This window comes from Strix uralensis, chromosome 4 (genome assembly GCF_047716275.1).
Source record: "Strix uralensis isolate ZFMK-TIS-50842 chromosome 4, bStrUra1, whole genome shotgun sequence".
NCBI classification, from domain to species: Eukaryota; Metazoa; Chordata; class Aves; order Strigiformes; family Strigidae; genus Strix; species Strix uralensis.
Window position 1 is genome coordinate 56,829,939 of NC_133975.1, and position 15,537 is coordinate 56,845,475.

At 40.7% G+C, this 15,537-nt stretch overlaps 1 protein-coding gene across 12 annotated transcripts in view; it reads right to left on the reverse strand.

Annotated features, from left to right (window-relative positions):
- The window catches only part of MANBA (mannosidase beta), an 80,495-nt gene that overhangs the window by 42,558 nt on the left and 22,400 nt on the right, over positions 1 to 15,537 (reverse strand). For all 12 annotated transcript variants that reach the window (XR_012628753.1, XR_012628752.1, XM_074866837.1 and 9 more), the window contains 4 exons: positions 15,194 to 15,364; positions 12,461 to 12,584; positions 9,856 to 10,031; positions 5,539 to 5,649 (listed from right to left, as the gene is read on the reverse strand). Coding sequence is in view for 10 of the 12 variants with exons in the window: in XM_074866837.1 (XP_074722938.1) it covers positions 5,539 to 5,649; positions 9,856 to 10,031; positions 12,461 to 12,584; positions 15,194 to 15,364 (582 nt within the window). In the remaining 2 variants the exon portion in view is untranslated. The remainder of the gene's footprint in view (positions 1 to 5,538; positions 5,650 to 9,855; positions 10,032 to 12,460; positions 12,585 to 15,193; positions 15,365 to 15,537) is intronic.

Consider the following 15,537-nt stretch of genomic DNA (forward strand, 5'->3'; position numbering starts at 1 on the left):
AAAGGATGGGGACTTTCAGGATGGTTAATATCTCTGATCAAGTCTGTGGGGGTCATGATCTTGGTAATTGTGGTTGTGCTTTTGATGTTGCCATGTATTGTCAGTCTTCTGCAAAGGGCCCTGCAGAAGACTGCCTCTGCAATATTTTTAGCACAAGTGCAAAAAGAAAACGGGGGAGATGTGGAGCAGTTTGCTAACAACTGGCTACGTGAGAAAGGGCACAGCACCGAGGAACTGCTGACAACGGCGACGTGATGGGAGAATACCGAAAAGTATCAAAGAAGAACAAAGAACAGAAGCAGGACTATGTAGAAGGCCTTGCAGAAATCATAAGGGGAGAGATTGGTATTTAACCTTAGCAACCAAAGTATCTAACCTTAGCAACCTATAAGGAGCTTGCTTTTTGCAATATGTATGAACTAATTATTGTGGATATAAAAGAAGTGTGAGTACTAATAAAGTTGAGCCTTTGTGCATTAAATGATGGCTGGGCTCCCTCTGCGTTCTTTCAACAGCAAAGTGTTACAGAAAACATCTCTTTCAGGGAGGCTTTAGACTTCTTTTTCTCCTGCATCCTTATTCCAGTTCAATTTATCTAGGCCAGAAAGAAAACTCTTTTTCTTTCTGGTGCCTGTTGCTCATTGTCACAGGGAGATAACTAGGAAATTAAATACAGTAAAGGAAAGCTAATAGCAAATTTCAGCCAATTCACACCAAGCAAGAAGTTTGGGGCAGGAGGCCAGGAACCTCATTTTTTCTAGAATACCCCTAAGATGGCAACCACTCCTCCCTCAAATGACTATTTGCTATACCTTTACAAAAGGTCAGCTTGTAGGGTACAGCCTTTTCTCTCTGCCACAAGCTACAGTTGAGACAAGTATCTGTTAGTAAATCAGGCTAAAATTAACCTAGTTAAGTGCCAGTGATATACTTGTCTTTAAGATAAAATGGAATTCTTTATTTCACACACCAGACAAGGCTGAAGTTCAAATGGGAAATTATTAATCCCACTGTGAAACTGTGCTTTTTAAACTTTCAGTTTATCAAAAATCATACAGATAGACAAAAAATTATTTCTAGTGGTAGAGAAGACCAAAAAAATCACCACTGTTTTTGCTTCCTCTTTGGTGCTTCTTAGTCAATGGGACAGTTCTTAATTAAACACCTGGACAGAGACAATGCACATGACAAACTAGATGTGTGACTGGAGGCCGCAGATCACTGACCTCAAGCTAAACCCCTCTGCATCATGGCAATTACCAAAACACAGAAACTTCATGAATAAAAAAAATGGTACTTGCCCCAAGTGCTGCAGTGTTTTACAGTGTTTTCCCAGTGGCAACAGTGGGTTAGTGGCAAGGGGGGCCCAGTATCTGTACCACTAAAGAAATTCCCAGCTAGAGAAAAACTACAAAGTCAGACCACTGAGAGGACATTTCAGGCTCCCTGTCCAATATCTCTGTGCCCATACATGTGCTGAGGACAGTGTGCCCTGACTTTTTTCTACTGTGATCCTGTTGTACGCTGGGTTGGTTGAATATAGATCAGCATGATGAACTCAGGGGTAGGACAACAGTCTTACACTCATTCCTAGAATTTTGCAGATTTATTTTAACATGAGAAGTCGAATTAAAAAAACAACCAATATTTCAAAACATTCATGATTATCCTAACTACTGAATGCTACAAAAGAAAAACTACATTATGAGTACTACACTAGCGAAAAAGTTCTGACCGTCCTCCAGTGAATTCAGTTACTTGGAGAAAAACTCCTCAGTCTCCAGTGCAGCTCTTTTTTGTGGCACAAAATGAAATGCGATTTATCGTCAGAACTCCCAAAGTATTTGGGAGGTCCTCTTAATGGATGTCATCAGGCAGGCTGGGACTGTCTCAGAGTGCATTTGCAATGGAGTATTTATATTACTAACAGAAGTAATGTGATATTGCTTTATTCATGCTCAAGTGGAACTCATGCAACTGGCCAAATCTGAGGCAATCTGAGAGGCTGAAACACCCAGCCAGGACCACCCACAGAGCAGGAGCAAGAGGAAAAGCTCCTCAACCCCATCTCACATTCCCAGGCCTCCAGGGTTTGGTGCCTTTGTGTTCCCACTCCAGGGGGCCCAGGGGCCCACTCGGCAACACAGCACCTCTTGCTGTTCCTACAGCAGCTTCCTTCTGCCTTGTGTGGTAAGAGAAGGGCAAGGGGACACAACTAGCATCTGGCATGCTTGGTTATGTGCCTTTCTGGCTACTGAGACCTTGGCCACCTTGAAATTTGTCTGATAGACTTTGCTGCCTGAGGACTGAACATTTCTCCCAGTCTTGGAGCGCACAGAAGTGGCTCTCTAGCCACCACAGACCAATCAGCTGGTTCTGTGCACAATTAAGAAACAGATACCTGTCTTTTTAAGTCATATACAAGTGCTTTGTACCCAGTTAAGTGACCTGTGGATCACATTTGGCATTCCCAGATTTAGCAGTAGGAAAAGTAATAGGGATGAAGATGCCTAGAGCTGAACTAAGATCACAGAACGCCCCAGTGACCTAACAAATTAGCACGCAGCATGAAAGCAGTGTGAAAACTACAAAGCCAAAAGGAAAGACTTCTGGAAGTCATGTTAAAAGGCCTGCAGGGGAATGAGGGTGTAGAGGGAAGGAGGAAAAGACAGCTAGAGGTTAAGATCTTCCAAGTACTAAAAGAGCCTTCAGAAACAAAAAACTCTGATTACAGTGTTGAAGAAATAAGCATACAGAAAGACGGGGAAACAGAATTGAAAAGCAAGCAAATGCCTCATGAGGCAATGAAAGAGGTAATAAATTCATTGATGTAGGCACGGCAAGAAGAAAAGCAACTTATTAATAGCAAAAAGGACTGATAGACCTTCCCTAAAGAAAACCAATTTAATTTTGAGATAATTTCTGGCTATGACTTTGTTTCACATTATCCTGAGAAACAAAGTCTAAACCAAAGTATTCAAATAGAAAAACAAAATAAAACCAAAACCAACTCTGTCCTGGATGTTGGCTTTATTCTCTTTTGGTTTTCTGCTACTCTCAACAGGAGTGAGTAGGTACTTCCCTCAGCCAAAGAGGTTCCCAGCACAGCTGGACAGAGCTTTATAGAGCTTCTGCAAGTACATACCAGGAGGGTACCCAGAAATATTCCCAAAGGATTAGTTAATGTTTTGGAGACTATTTGTCGTGGTTCAACCCCAAACAGCAGCTAAGCACGCAGCCATTTGATCACTCCTCCCCCCCACTGCCCTGGTGGGATGGGGGAAGAAGTGGAAAAAAAGTAAAATTTATGGGTTGAAATAAGAACAGTTTAACAACTGAAAATATAATAATAGTAATGAAAAGGAAAACAAAGAAAAAAGACCGAGAAATCAAACCCAAGAGAAGACAAGTGATGCACAATGCAACTGCTCACCACCTGCTGACCAATGCTCAGTCAGTCCCTGAGCACAATCAGCCCCCCCCAGCCAACTCCCCCCAGTTTATATACGAAGCATGATGTTCTATGGTATGGAATATCCCTTTGGCTAGTTCGGGTCAGCTGTCCTGGCCAGGCTCCCTCCCAGCTTCTTGTGCACCTGCTCACTGGCAGAGCATGGCAAACTGAAAAGTCTTTGACTTAGCATAATCACTACTTAGCAACAACTAAAACATCAGTATGTTATCAACATTATTCTCATACTAAATCCAAAGCACAGCACTGTACCAGCTACTAGGAAGAAAATTAACTCTATCTCGGCCAAAACCAGGACACTAACCTGTCAGAAACCAGAGAGTAGTTCAAGCAAAGGGTAGCTGAATCTGACATATGACCAAGCTGGGTTTTCTCACATATACAGTTCTCACCCTTTAGTTTTCACCTGTCCAAAGTTATGTAGATACTCATATGGAGACAAATCACTTGTGAAATGTCTCACCCCTATTTTTTTTCTTTTTAAAAAGAGGCAGGGGGGGAGGAAATGTATTCCACCTGAATAGACGGACCACAGAACAACAGAACTGACAACAGAAAAACACCTTTCAGGAACATTTATCCCTGACTGTATCTCCTGAACTACTCAAAGTTCTTATTAAGCCATAAGTTCTGCTGACATGACAGCAAATTGTGCTAGAACATGAAAAAAATGCATATGAAGCCTTCTTCCACTCGTACAGCTCAGGGCAGGGTGGGGGGTGGAGGGGGCAGGGTGGGCGTCTGTCAGAATCCAAGACAGAGCTTCACAGAACACATGAAGGAAGACTAGAGTTTACGCTGTGAATCTGTAAAGGCTTCATACACTGCTTAATGTATAATGCTCACTATGTGGTGCATTTGCTTTTTTTCCCCTCTCTCCCCTTAAGAAGAAAAAAAGAAGAGGCTTCTGATTATCTTTTGTAGACCATGAATTCCCTATGATCATATGCCACAGGGTTCTATGAAATATCCTGACAAACTACCCAAGTGGAACCAATTAGTTTTCCTATCATTGTGCAGTTTTCACAAAGTACACAACAGAATTGTCCTTTTTACATGGTTTATACCCTACAACCAGTTTTTCCAAGCACAATATGCCATGTTTATTTGGTGTGGTTTTTTAACTCTTTTAAAAGTAAATTGCTAATAATAGCAAAGAACTATTCTTATGACTTCATAATCAAACTAAGGGCTAACCCTATAAAGACTAGGACTCCAGAAGCTACTGTTTTTCATAGGATTTTTCACGTGCACAGATGTTACAGCAAATAGTAGTTTTACATGCCTGGTGACCACATTAGATTTTAGTGAAGCAATATACATCAGAACCACCTAATAAATGTGCAGTTTTACTTGGTTCTTTCCACATGTTCATGGCATAAGCAGCCTAGTCTAATTTGTATGACTTTTTTTTTTCCGGTGGACAATTGAAAATTACCTCTTCTAGGCTTCTTAGTTAAAAAAACCCAGACAATTATATAGCCAGTGTGTTGCACGAACCCTTATGCAAATAATCCTTAAATATTACTTTTGTGGTCATAATTAAGATGTTGTCTCTTCTTAAACCTGCAGCACATCTATCACATTCTAATAAATGAATGTATGTATGTTAGCTTTTTAGGAATGTTTCTATCCCACAAATTTTTTAAAATTTGAATTAACAAGAAAAATCTCAGTAATAAACCTTCACATAATCTATAGAAGTCTAAAGGGGTTTTTCAGTGCATGATACAAAAACATCAGCATGATATATCAAGTTCAAAAGTACTTTTTTTTGTAAGATAGAAAACTTAAGAAGCAAACATTCTTTTTCTTTCTGAGGTTTCCAACTAAGCATAAGCCATCTCTCAGTCTGAATGCAAGTAGAGGCATCCATACAAGCTAAGGCTACCAGAAAACAGGTAAACATACATTGTGACATTAAAAACTACCTTGTTTCTCATTAGCATTTTCACATGCATATTACAATCCAGCAAAATATTTAAGAGCTCTAGATACCCGCTATGCAGAGCAAATGTCCTAACAGTAGCACTGCAATACCAGCTGTATCAAGCTGAAGGGCTCACCTTTGAAGATTTCTCGATCTGGTATCCTGCCTCCATGATGAAAGTTGTTGTCATGTTGTATCCAGTTTGCTTTCCATGTCCATTTGGCCACCAAGCCTCCACTGTAGAACTCTTGAACATACAAGAGAGAAAGCCAGAGCAATATGTATAAAAAGAAGCATAACACACATGTAGGGGCTCAGATATCAAAGAACCATAGGATGGTTTGGGTTAGAAGTGACCTTAAAGATGATCTAGTTCCAACCCCCCTGCCATGGGCAGGGACACCTTCTACTAGACCAGGTTGCTCAAAGCCCCATCCAGCTTGGCCTTGAACACTTCCAGGGAGGGGGCAGCCACAACCTCTCTGGGCAACCTGTTCCAGTGTCTCACCACCCTCACAGTAAAGAATTTCTTCCTTAGATCTAATCTAAATCTACCCTCTTCCAGTTCAAAGCTGTTACCCCTCGTTCTATCACTGATAAAGAGTCCCTCCCCATCTTTCCTGTAGCCCCCCTGAAGTACTGGAAGGCTGCTATAAGGTCTCCCTAGAGCCTTCTCTTCTCCAGGCTGAACAGCCCCAACTCTATCAGCATGTCCTCACAGGGGAGGTGCTCCAGCCCCCTGATCATCTTCGTGGCCTTCTCTGGACCCGCTCGAGCAGGTCCATGTCCTTCTGATGTTGGGGGCCTCAGAGCTAGAAAAAGGACTCCAGGTAGGTTCTCATGATAGCAGAGTAGAGGAGGAGAATCCCCTCCCTTGACCTGCTGGCCACACTTCTCTTGATGCAGCCCAGGACACAGTTGGCTTTCTGGGCTGTGAGCACACATAGCTGGCTCATAGTCAGTTTTCCATCCACTGATATCCCCAAGTCCTTCTCCACAGGGCTGCTCTCCATCCACTCCTCACCCAGCCTGTATTTGTGCTTGGGATGCCCCAACCCATGTGCAGGACCTTGCACTTGTTGAACTTCATGAGGTTTGCATGGACCCACCTCTCAAGTCTGTCCAGGTCCCTCTTGATGGCATCCCTTCCTTCCAGCGTGTTGACAGCACCACACAGAGCTTGGTGTTGTTGGCAAACTTGCTGAGGGTGCACTTGATCCCACTGTCCATGTCCCCAACAAAGATGTTAAACAGCACTGGTCCCAACACCAACCCCTGAGGAACACCACCTGTCATGCTCTCCACTTGGACATCGAGCTGTTGACTGCAACTCTTTGAGTGTGACCATTCAGCCAATTCCTTATCCACCAAGTGGTCCATCCATCAAATCTGTGTCTCTCCAATTTAGAGACAAGGATGTTGTGTGGAAGAGCGTCACATGCTTTGCACAAGTCCAGGTAGATGATGTCAGTTGCTCATCCCTTATCCCAATATCTTTGAATTACCACAAGCCTAATGAGTTTATGTGACTCACCTGAGCCATGGTAACTGGGATCTCTCCAGCTGCAGCTCTGAGGTGAAAATAATTTAAAGAGAAAGTATGATTTCTTCCACTGAAGTCCAGGCTATCACTTCATCTTGTGTGCATGCATGTGTGTGTGCTCATGACCTATTGCGGACACATCTAGCTGGTACCCCTTAGCCGAGGTACATTGACAGAATATTCCTCTAAAACTCAAATATCTGTGTCAGGAACAGAATCATTCACTAGCATCTGTATCATACCCCTCCTCTCACTGACCCTTTTACCTATTGCATACAACATTCAATATACAGAGGTGACACTTTTCAATTTTTACTTTGGTAATATGTGACCATACTGACTTTTTCACTTATGTCAAGCTTTTATGTCAAATTGTAAGTTTCATTCTTTCTTTTCAGTGTTTTCTGCTCTTTCTCTGTGCTTCCTAATCACATCATTAGTACTCCATAATTTTTACAAACATAAAAAAACTACTTCTAGGATGACAGAATGATTTAATTTTCTCATTTTTCTAGTCATAGAGTAGTATTTATATCTCCATTCCCGCAGCCTACTTCTGCTGCTCAATCCTATTGCCAACATTTGCCAGTTGAGTGCACAACACAAAAATCGTGGAAAGAAAGCAATAATGCATGCAACCAAACAATGGAGGGATCAGCACTGAATAGAGCCATGTAAGGAGTGCCTCAATCTTTTCAAATAAAATGAGGCCAGAGAGCAGCCCAACAATATGTTTTGCTGTAGCCATACTTGGACACAATCATGAACGTATCTACTAACAGTTCAGCTTCCCTGACACAGAATTATCATAACTGCTTGTGCAGAAGTACTAATCTCTGTGTTGCACGGATACAAATGGAAGCACAAAATCAGCGTGTGCCTCAACAACAAGGGAGTGTTCGCAGCTGCCTGGCATGGCTGGAGTGTCTCATTGGTCACTAATGATGTCATCCCCATGCTCACCATTAGCTGATAAGCAAAATGCTGTCATGTTAGCAACACAGCACTCTGTGTGGCAATTGCAGGAAGACTGCTACACATCTCGGGTGATACACACCACTCAAACACCTACTGACTTTGCAACATAATAAGGCTCCGTTAGGCTTATCGATACATGAGAACATGTTGCAGAGCTTCTTGTAAAATGATGTGAATTCATGCAGCAAAGCCTTTTGTGTACAAAGAATAATAAAACACTGTTGCCTCTGCTCTGAAGGAAGTGCTTCCTCACAAACTTGCAGTTGTACTTCACTCACTAACAGATTTCTTCAGAGGTTGGGGGTGGGGCAATTAAATAAACCAAAATAATTTTTGAAGTTTCACATTGCAGTGCCTGCTTAATGTAATCCCTGAAAAGGCTAAGCAGAGACTAATGACTGTTTTAAATGAAACTGGGTATGTGTAATTGCTCATGCAACTCACATGTCAGATAACAACAGTAACAAAAATCATATGTTTGTATGCTTTTATGCTTTCATGTCAAAATAAAACAAAGCACATAAGTATGCAAGTCACTGAGTGTGCACACTAGAACATAAATACCCTGCTTGCCTTTAATATATTCTTTTTTTCCACTCAAACAACTGACAAGAGAACTTGAGAATACACACATAATGCATTCAAACTGTGGAAACAAATGCAGAGTTACACAGCAACAGAGAAAATCAGTAGAGCCAGTAAAATATACAAAGGTTTGAGGGCAGACCCTCAAACGTTATTAACTGCCAGAATTGTCAGAAGCCCCAAATTCCTACTCACAGCACACTGCTCACCCACAAATCTAACTGTGCCCTGGGGCAGTGAAGCAGACAGCAGCTCCTGTTATGCTGTTGGTGCAATGGAGAACACCATCAGCTGCGGCAGCTGCTGCACCTGCCAGGGCTCCCACCCTGCCCACCGGCCTGGGCCTGCCGCTGTCAGGTTCAGTTCTGCACAGTCAGCTCTACAAGGGCCCTGCTCACTGAGCGAGAAGCCAAGACAAAGCTCATGCTTCTTTTTACCACACTGGGCTCACTGCCTAATTAAAGACACCTACCTATTTGTCAACTAGAAAAGACACACTTATTTTCTTCATCTCTCAAGCCTATATAACTTTTCTTAATTACACCTGTGTGATAAAACTCAACAGTTTCTAAAAAAACACAATCAAAACAAATTCTATAGAAATAATGTTGGTGAATTAAGTCTGCCACTGGATAGTTTCCCAACACCCTCTGAAGGCAAGCAGACCAATTGTTTCCTCTTTCGTCACTGGGGCGTATACCAAATTCATCATTTTTCAACTGAGTTCTCTTCTCATTGGAGCATCCTTTACCTCTCTAAAATTCCTCCTGAGTTTTATCTACCCAAAGGACTACAAGCTAACAGAAGGAAGTACTACTCCACAAAATTTCCACCAACCTTACTACCAAACAAGTTCTTTATAAGGGCTCTTTTGCTTTTATTTACCTGAAAGAGTATTTACTGAGAGGTTTGAGGAATGTTTCCCCTCCTTCCTGGGAAAACCATGCACACTGTAGTATATTCTAGTCCCAATCAGTCCAGTAAACAATAGCGTGGGAGACAAGATACCTACTGCCAGTTAAGTGAAGTGACACAGGGTATCCAAAGTTTATCTACCTAAATAGCTAATTTAACAGTGACTGGTGTTGATGTGATCTTTTCGATTTGCAGTAAGGGAAAGTCTTTATCATCTTTTTGACACTGAGCCACATAGCCCCACAGACATAAATTTTTAGAGAGGAAAAGAATAATTCTCCTATCCTGTAAGGGGTACAGAACTCTTATTAAAGTCAGGAATGCAGCAAGAAAGGGGAGGGAGGCCTAAAACTGGTATGGAGGCAGAACGACACATTGGAAACCAGGGAAAACATTTTGCAGTTGGTTAGGGTTCCACACACACCTCCTTACCTTGTTGATGTTTACAAGCAGCACAATGCTGCCTTCTCCAGGCTGAAGCTTCACACTGAATGTTTGCTGCGTTTGCAATTTGGGAATGTTCACAGTCACAAGACCTGCAATTGGCTTGGAGCTGACTACATCAAAAATAGACTCAATTTCAAGACTCCACTGCTGAGCACTCTTTTCTAAGTGAAGGGGGAGAAAAAAACAGGAATTCAGGAATTGTATTTATATACCTATTAGTTAATATGATCTCTCATCAAGGAAACAATTCAAACACCTCACATTAAATGTAACAATTTTCAGACTGTTTTTGAACCAGACCTACAAGGCTAATCTTCTTGCTTAGTGCATTTGATATCTGTGTTTACATTTGCTGACTCAGAATAGAACTACACAATATGATTTATGTTTTATAAATCTCTCTTTTTTTCATTCGAAAGCCATGCAGGTGCTTTTCAGAGTTCTGTACAAAAGTCAGAAATCATGTCACCAGTCACTTCATTAGGAAGGATTTTTTTCCCCACCAACTCCCACAGACATTATATTTGCTTTTAGTCAGCACTCGTATGAACACGGTACTCTTTGGGAAAGATCGTAATCACAAGGCAGTACAATCACTTTTGTCGATGAAACAAAAACAGTATTAACAGAAAACAAGCTGAATTCATCCCAGAGTCACTAAACAGAATGAATGGAGTTATGCTGGGGATGAATTGGGCCCATTGTGTCTAGACTTGATGAGCTGTATCTTTATGTCCCTTCTGCCACCAAAGTGTGGTGGAGGAAACAAGTTAATGACTTCCCTGAGATCTCTCTACAGTAACCTCAGACCATCCTCTCCTTTACAGAGATTACTGAATAAGGCAAGCCAGGGTCAAGGGTACTCAAGATTCATGTGTAAACTTCCCATTAACTTCAGCAATTAAATTACCTATCTGTAAACACAGCCTGGTTAATCCTATACTTCAAATATTACAGATGAACATCCAAGCAAAACCAAAGAAAACGGAAAACAAGGAAAACTAGAACTAAGACATATTTTGTATACACAAACTACTAATCACTTACTTTCTCTTTCCATGTATATATTCTAGCTCCTTCCTCCAGGAGAGAAAGAGAGCTCCCTCCAAGAGCAAAGAATTACCTTCAGCCCTGTGTGATTTTCAGAGTCGTTTGTAGAATGAAGAGCAATGAATGTGTTCCCAATTTTATATTACACCCAGCATTACCCAGGGAAGACCAATTTTCAGAAATATTGAAGGGCTTCAAAAAACACACATCCCACAAGGGGCAGCCATTGCAGTAGTTCTCCCTCCCCTCCAAGGGCATATAGAAATTCCAGCCCACTCTTAACTGCATGAACTGTGGGGTCTAGGCACAGAAATCAGGAACAATGAATCATCGACAGACTCAGTGGTCAAAAAGCTATGACACCAAATCTGATGAGCAATATAACTGCAAAGGCCACTTGAATTCAAGTTGTTCATTTACTCTTTATTTTTCAAATGTTATTATGTTTGAATACTAATAAACTCTGACTCTGGTTCCAAACCACTCTGCTGAATGAAAGAGGTTTGCTCTCTCTTTTATCCAGAGAGGCAAGACTTTACCTACCAGAAGGTGGAGTTGTGGGAATGTGGGAGGGACCAGAAAAGATTTTTACTGTAGCTAAATTTTAGAGAGCACACAGACTCTGTGCTGGGGCTTTCCATGGAAATTCCAGTCACGTTAATTCTAGCTAAGACCTGCAGCTATTTCAGGAAGCTTTAAAAGCAGCCAGGGAGTGACGTCTTCCTCTTTTATTCATACACAACAACTCTATTCCCAAGGGCTGAAATTCAACCCAGTGCAGAGGACTCACGTGCTAGCCTTTACTCCACTGAAGACTGGGCTCAACAGGCAGTGAAAGAAAGCGTGCGGGTGGTCTACAATGGGGCATATTACCGTTTACAGAAAGTTTCAACAGAAAATTAACTACTTTTGCTCAGCTGCAATGATCTTCAGGACAAAGGAGATGAAAATCAGAGATCACGTCAGGGGAGGAAACCGGTTTGGTAAGTTAGGTAGCAGGAATGCAGGAGGCTATCCTCTCAAATTGCAGCCTCAACAAATTATCCTTGCATAGCACGACTGCTTTTCTCTCTCAGACTTCATGTTGTGCCCTGAAAACTCGGCGCTCTTGAAACTCTTCTCACTCTGCATTTGTCTTCCCAACACAAAACTAGACTCCCATAGCAGCTTTACCTTTGTTTGAAATGGAGGTGAGGCAAAAGTGAGACATATTTATTGGGAGTCTTGGTGAAAACACATGCCAATAAAAAAGAAAATTTTCAAAACAGAAGAACGGGGGCTAACCTCAGCTATACTATATATATTTCTGCAGTTATTCAGGGATCTTCAAGCAAAAAAATATTCTGAATTCTAACATTTTTATTCACTATTGTTTGTACTGAAGGACTGTTTCAAGACCTAAAAGGGTGTGCTGTGGTAAGAACTATACAGAAAATCATAATAAAACAATAGCATCTTTCCTAAACTGACAGCTATTTAACAATAAAATTATTTGTATTCCAAAGGTGAAACAACAATAAACAGTAGCAACATGACTTACCAAAGAAAGAAGTCAAAGAAAAGTAAATCAGGTGATAATGGTTATAGGCCTCAATCCTAACATCTTTCCAGATTCCTTGAGTGGGAAAAGAAGGGCCCCAGTCCCAACTAAATGAACATTGCTCCTAGAATACAGAATGATTATGTTACAATTGCCTATTTTTCACACATATCTAGAAATAAAATATTGCCATGCACTGAAAGAATTTTTCAATTTCCATAAAACCAGAAAAGGCTACAGTATTTTTCCTCTTATTTCTTGTCCAGAACTCTGCTGCTACTCTGCTGTTATCATATTTATATAATATATTACATAAAAAATACAGTTTTGTATTAAACATCCATGTATAGCAAAATTTTATAGTAGTGAGAGCAAAACTCTACCTAGTCCATCACTTAAAAAAAACACAGTGAAGATCAAAAAACCAAGCCAGCAAGTTACTCTCAATTCAGCTCTGAATTATCTTAGTTTGTAATGTCAGTATTTAATTGTATACCTAAAAGACAAAGTAAGCAGAAAATTACAAATGTTAAAGTATTCTAAAAGAACAGTATTAGATTAAAAATTGTGAGTATAGCTGAAATACCTTATCCCCTATTTTTTGTTGTAACACCCCAGATTAGTACAAGGAAAGAGATGCATATGTCTGGTGCATTTGTGTAGTTCAGTCATGTTCGCTGTTTCTCCCCTTTTTATGGTTCTCTTATACAAAAACAAAGGGAACAAAAACATGGTTGAGAAATAGCTTAGTTCTGGTTCTAACATCAGAATAACCGTCAGAATTATAAAATGCTGGTCAGGCAGAGAAGTACCTACACTACTTTCCATTTAGTTGTTTTCAAACCTGGTCAGACCTCTAGCTAACAAATCCCTTGAAGACATCTATTCAGCCGCCCTCCAAGCTTCACACAGCCCCAGCCCCCAAAGCAAATACAATAGATCTCCTTAAAGTCTTGTACAGTGACCTACAGTTCTAAATTTAGAGACTAATAACTTACAGCCGAGGCATACTAATTTTGGCAAACCACATTGCACAAGTCTAGCCTATCCCTGGCATTGCTGGAGTCAGCCTGCCTGCCTATCAAGTTGCAAAAGTGCCTTCCAGGAAGCAAGCACTGTACCTATTTCAAGTGTAAAAACAGGGACAACACATTCTTAGAAAACGAGTCAGATTGAAAGTAATTTTCCCTTTATAAAAAATAAACAAATGAATCACTGACAGATTGTCAGGTTTCATTAATAATATTGCAGAGACCGCTATCAGAAGAACAATATGCTTGTATCGCTGAAGTACATTACCAGTGAAACGCCTGCGTTTTGCCACAAATTCCTATTAAGATTTAGATGTGTTTACTGCACTTAATACTGAAACTTAAATGTGTAAACAGCTCTCCATTACTTTAAGATGATAAGCAGCCAACTTACTTTAGCAATGTCCTAGTATGTTTGTTCACTTTTAAATGTGACATTGCTGCTGTTGTTGCCATATACTTGGAACTAAAAATGTTTCTGAAAATGTCTGGAGCAGCTTCCAAGTACAGTCAAACAACTCCTTTGAGGAAAAGTACTAAAGTACTTTCTTACAGATTTAAAGGTATAGTTCAGTAAAGCATAAAATCATCCCTGGCCATTTTTGCGCTATAAATAAGTCTACAGCTGTTTAAGTGCCTTCTTCCTTCCAAGCTCCTCCATGCACTGATTTCTAAGAAACACATTGGACTCAGAAGAATTAATCTACTTTCTAAAATGCAGTAAAAATAAAAGTAGCAGCAAGTAGTAATAAAGACAACTTAATCCTGAAGGATTTTCCCAGGACAATGGGAAATGGAGAGATGGACTCCATTCCATTAACAAATTTTAAAGGAAATCACATCCAGGTTTAGATTAACAGGATTCCAGTAATTTTTTTGAGGAGAGTCTAAAAGGACTTTATTGAAAAGATTAAAAATTATTATCAAGAATGGGATTTAAGTGGAGACAAACATGCAAAGCACCTATAAAAGATAAATTCCAAAATAAGATCACCTAGCCATTGTCCCTAGCTGCTGCAAAGCTACCAGAAATATATGAGATGCTAGTCAAATGATAGTTTGCCTTGAGTAAGTTTTAACAGCAGTGAAGCTACGTCTTAAATCAGAGTTTCTGAGCTTCATCCATTGTGTATTACATTGTTGTTTTCACTGAATATGTACTAAGTCACACTTCACAACACCGTAATAAGGTGAGAACAGGTCCTCTGTTAGACACCACTTCTTGGGACATGCCAGACCTGCCCAGTATAAATAGCACAGCACATGAGCAATAGCAAACACAAAGCTGCTTGAATGAGATTTTTACAGCCTTGGCCTTGGCAATATACACTGCAACAGTGAACTCTATCGTCAGCATACATTGCTAAATCCACCCAGTGGATCAAAACGTAATGATTACACATTTCACAGTGCTATCCTGCTCTCTTAGCAGCAAGTCTCCTTGCTGACTCCTTGATGAAAACAGCCTTTTAAACATTCTTATCACCTAGATATGAAGCCTGGCCTTCTTATGCCTCTTGTATTATCAACATGCTAGATTTCAGGTTTCGGGGCGGGGGGGGACAGGAGAAGGAAGCTGCAATGCAAAATATGCCCTACTTATAAAATGACATTGCAGGTTTCAGAATACATCTGTAAGGACAGCACGTGGTGCCTTCCTCTTTCCAAGCCTGAAGCCAGAGACAGACAATTCTGCTCCTACCTTCCTGATGAAATTAGCATGACACTCTCCTTTCTGCACAGGTGGAGGGCACGCTGGGGGGATGCTGTATGCTTTGTGACATCTGCTCTGCTCTGCTGCATATGAAACGGCTGATAAGAAACGGACTTCAACAAAATTGACCTCCTTGATCACGCTGGTAATATCAAAGCTCTAGGTCAAGAAAACAGAACAAAATCATTACAGCAGTGACATTTATTTATGAGATTTATAATCACTGTTACATTGGGATTTTAATACCATACATGTATTATTCAAAGGCATTTGAACTACAGTCTCAATGGGCTCTGGTTTTGAAGGAAAATAAAAGCTACTTCTTAAGCTGA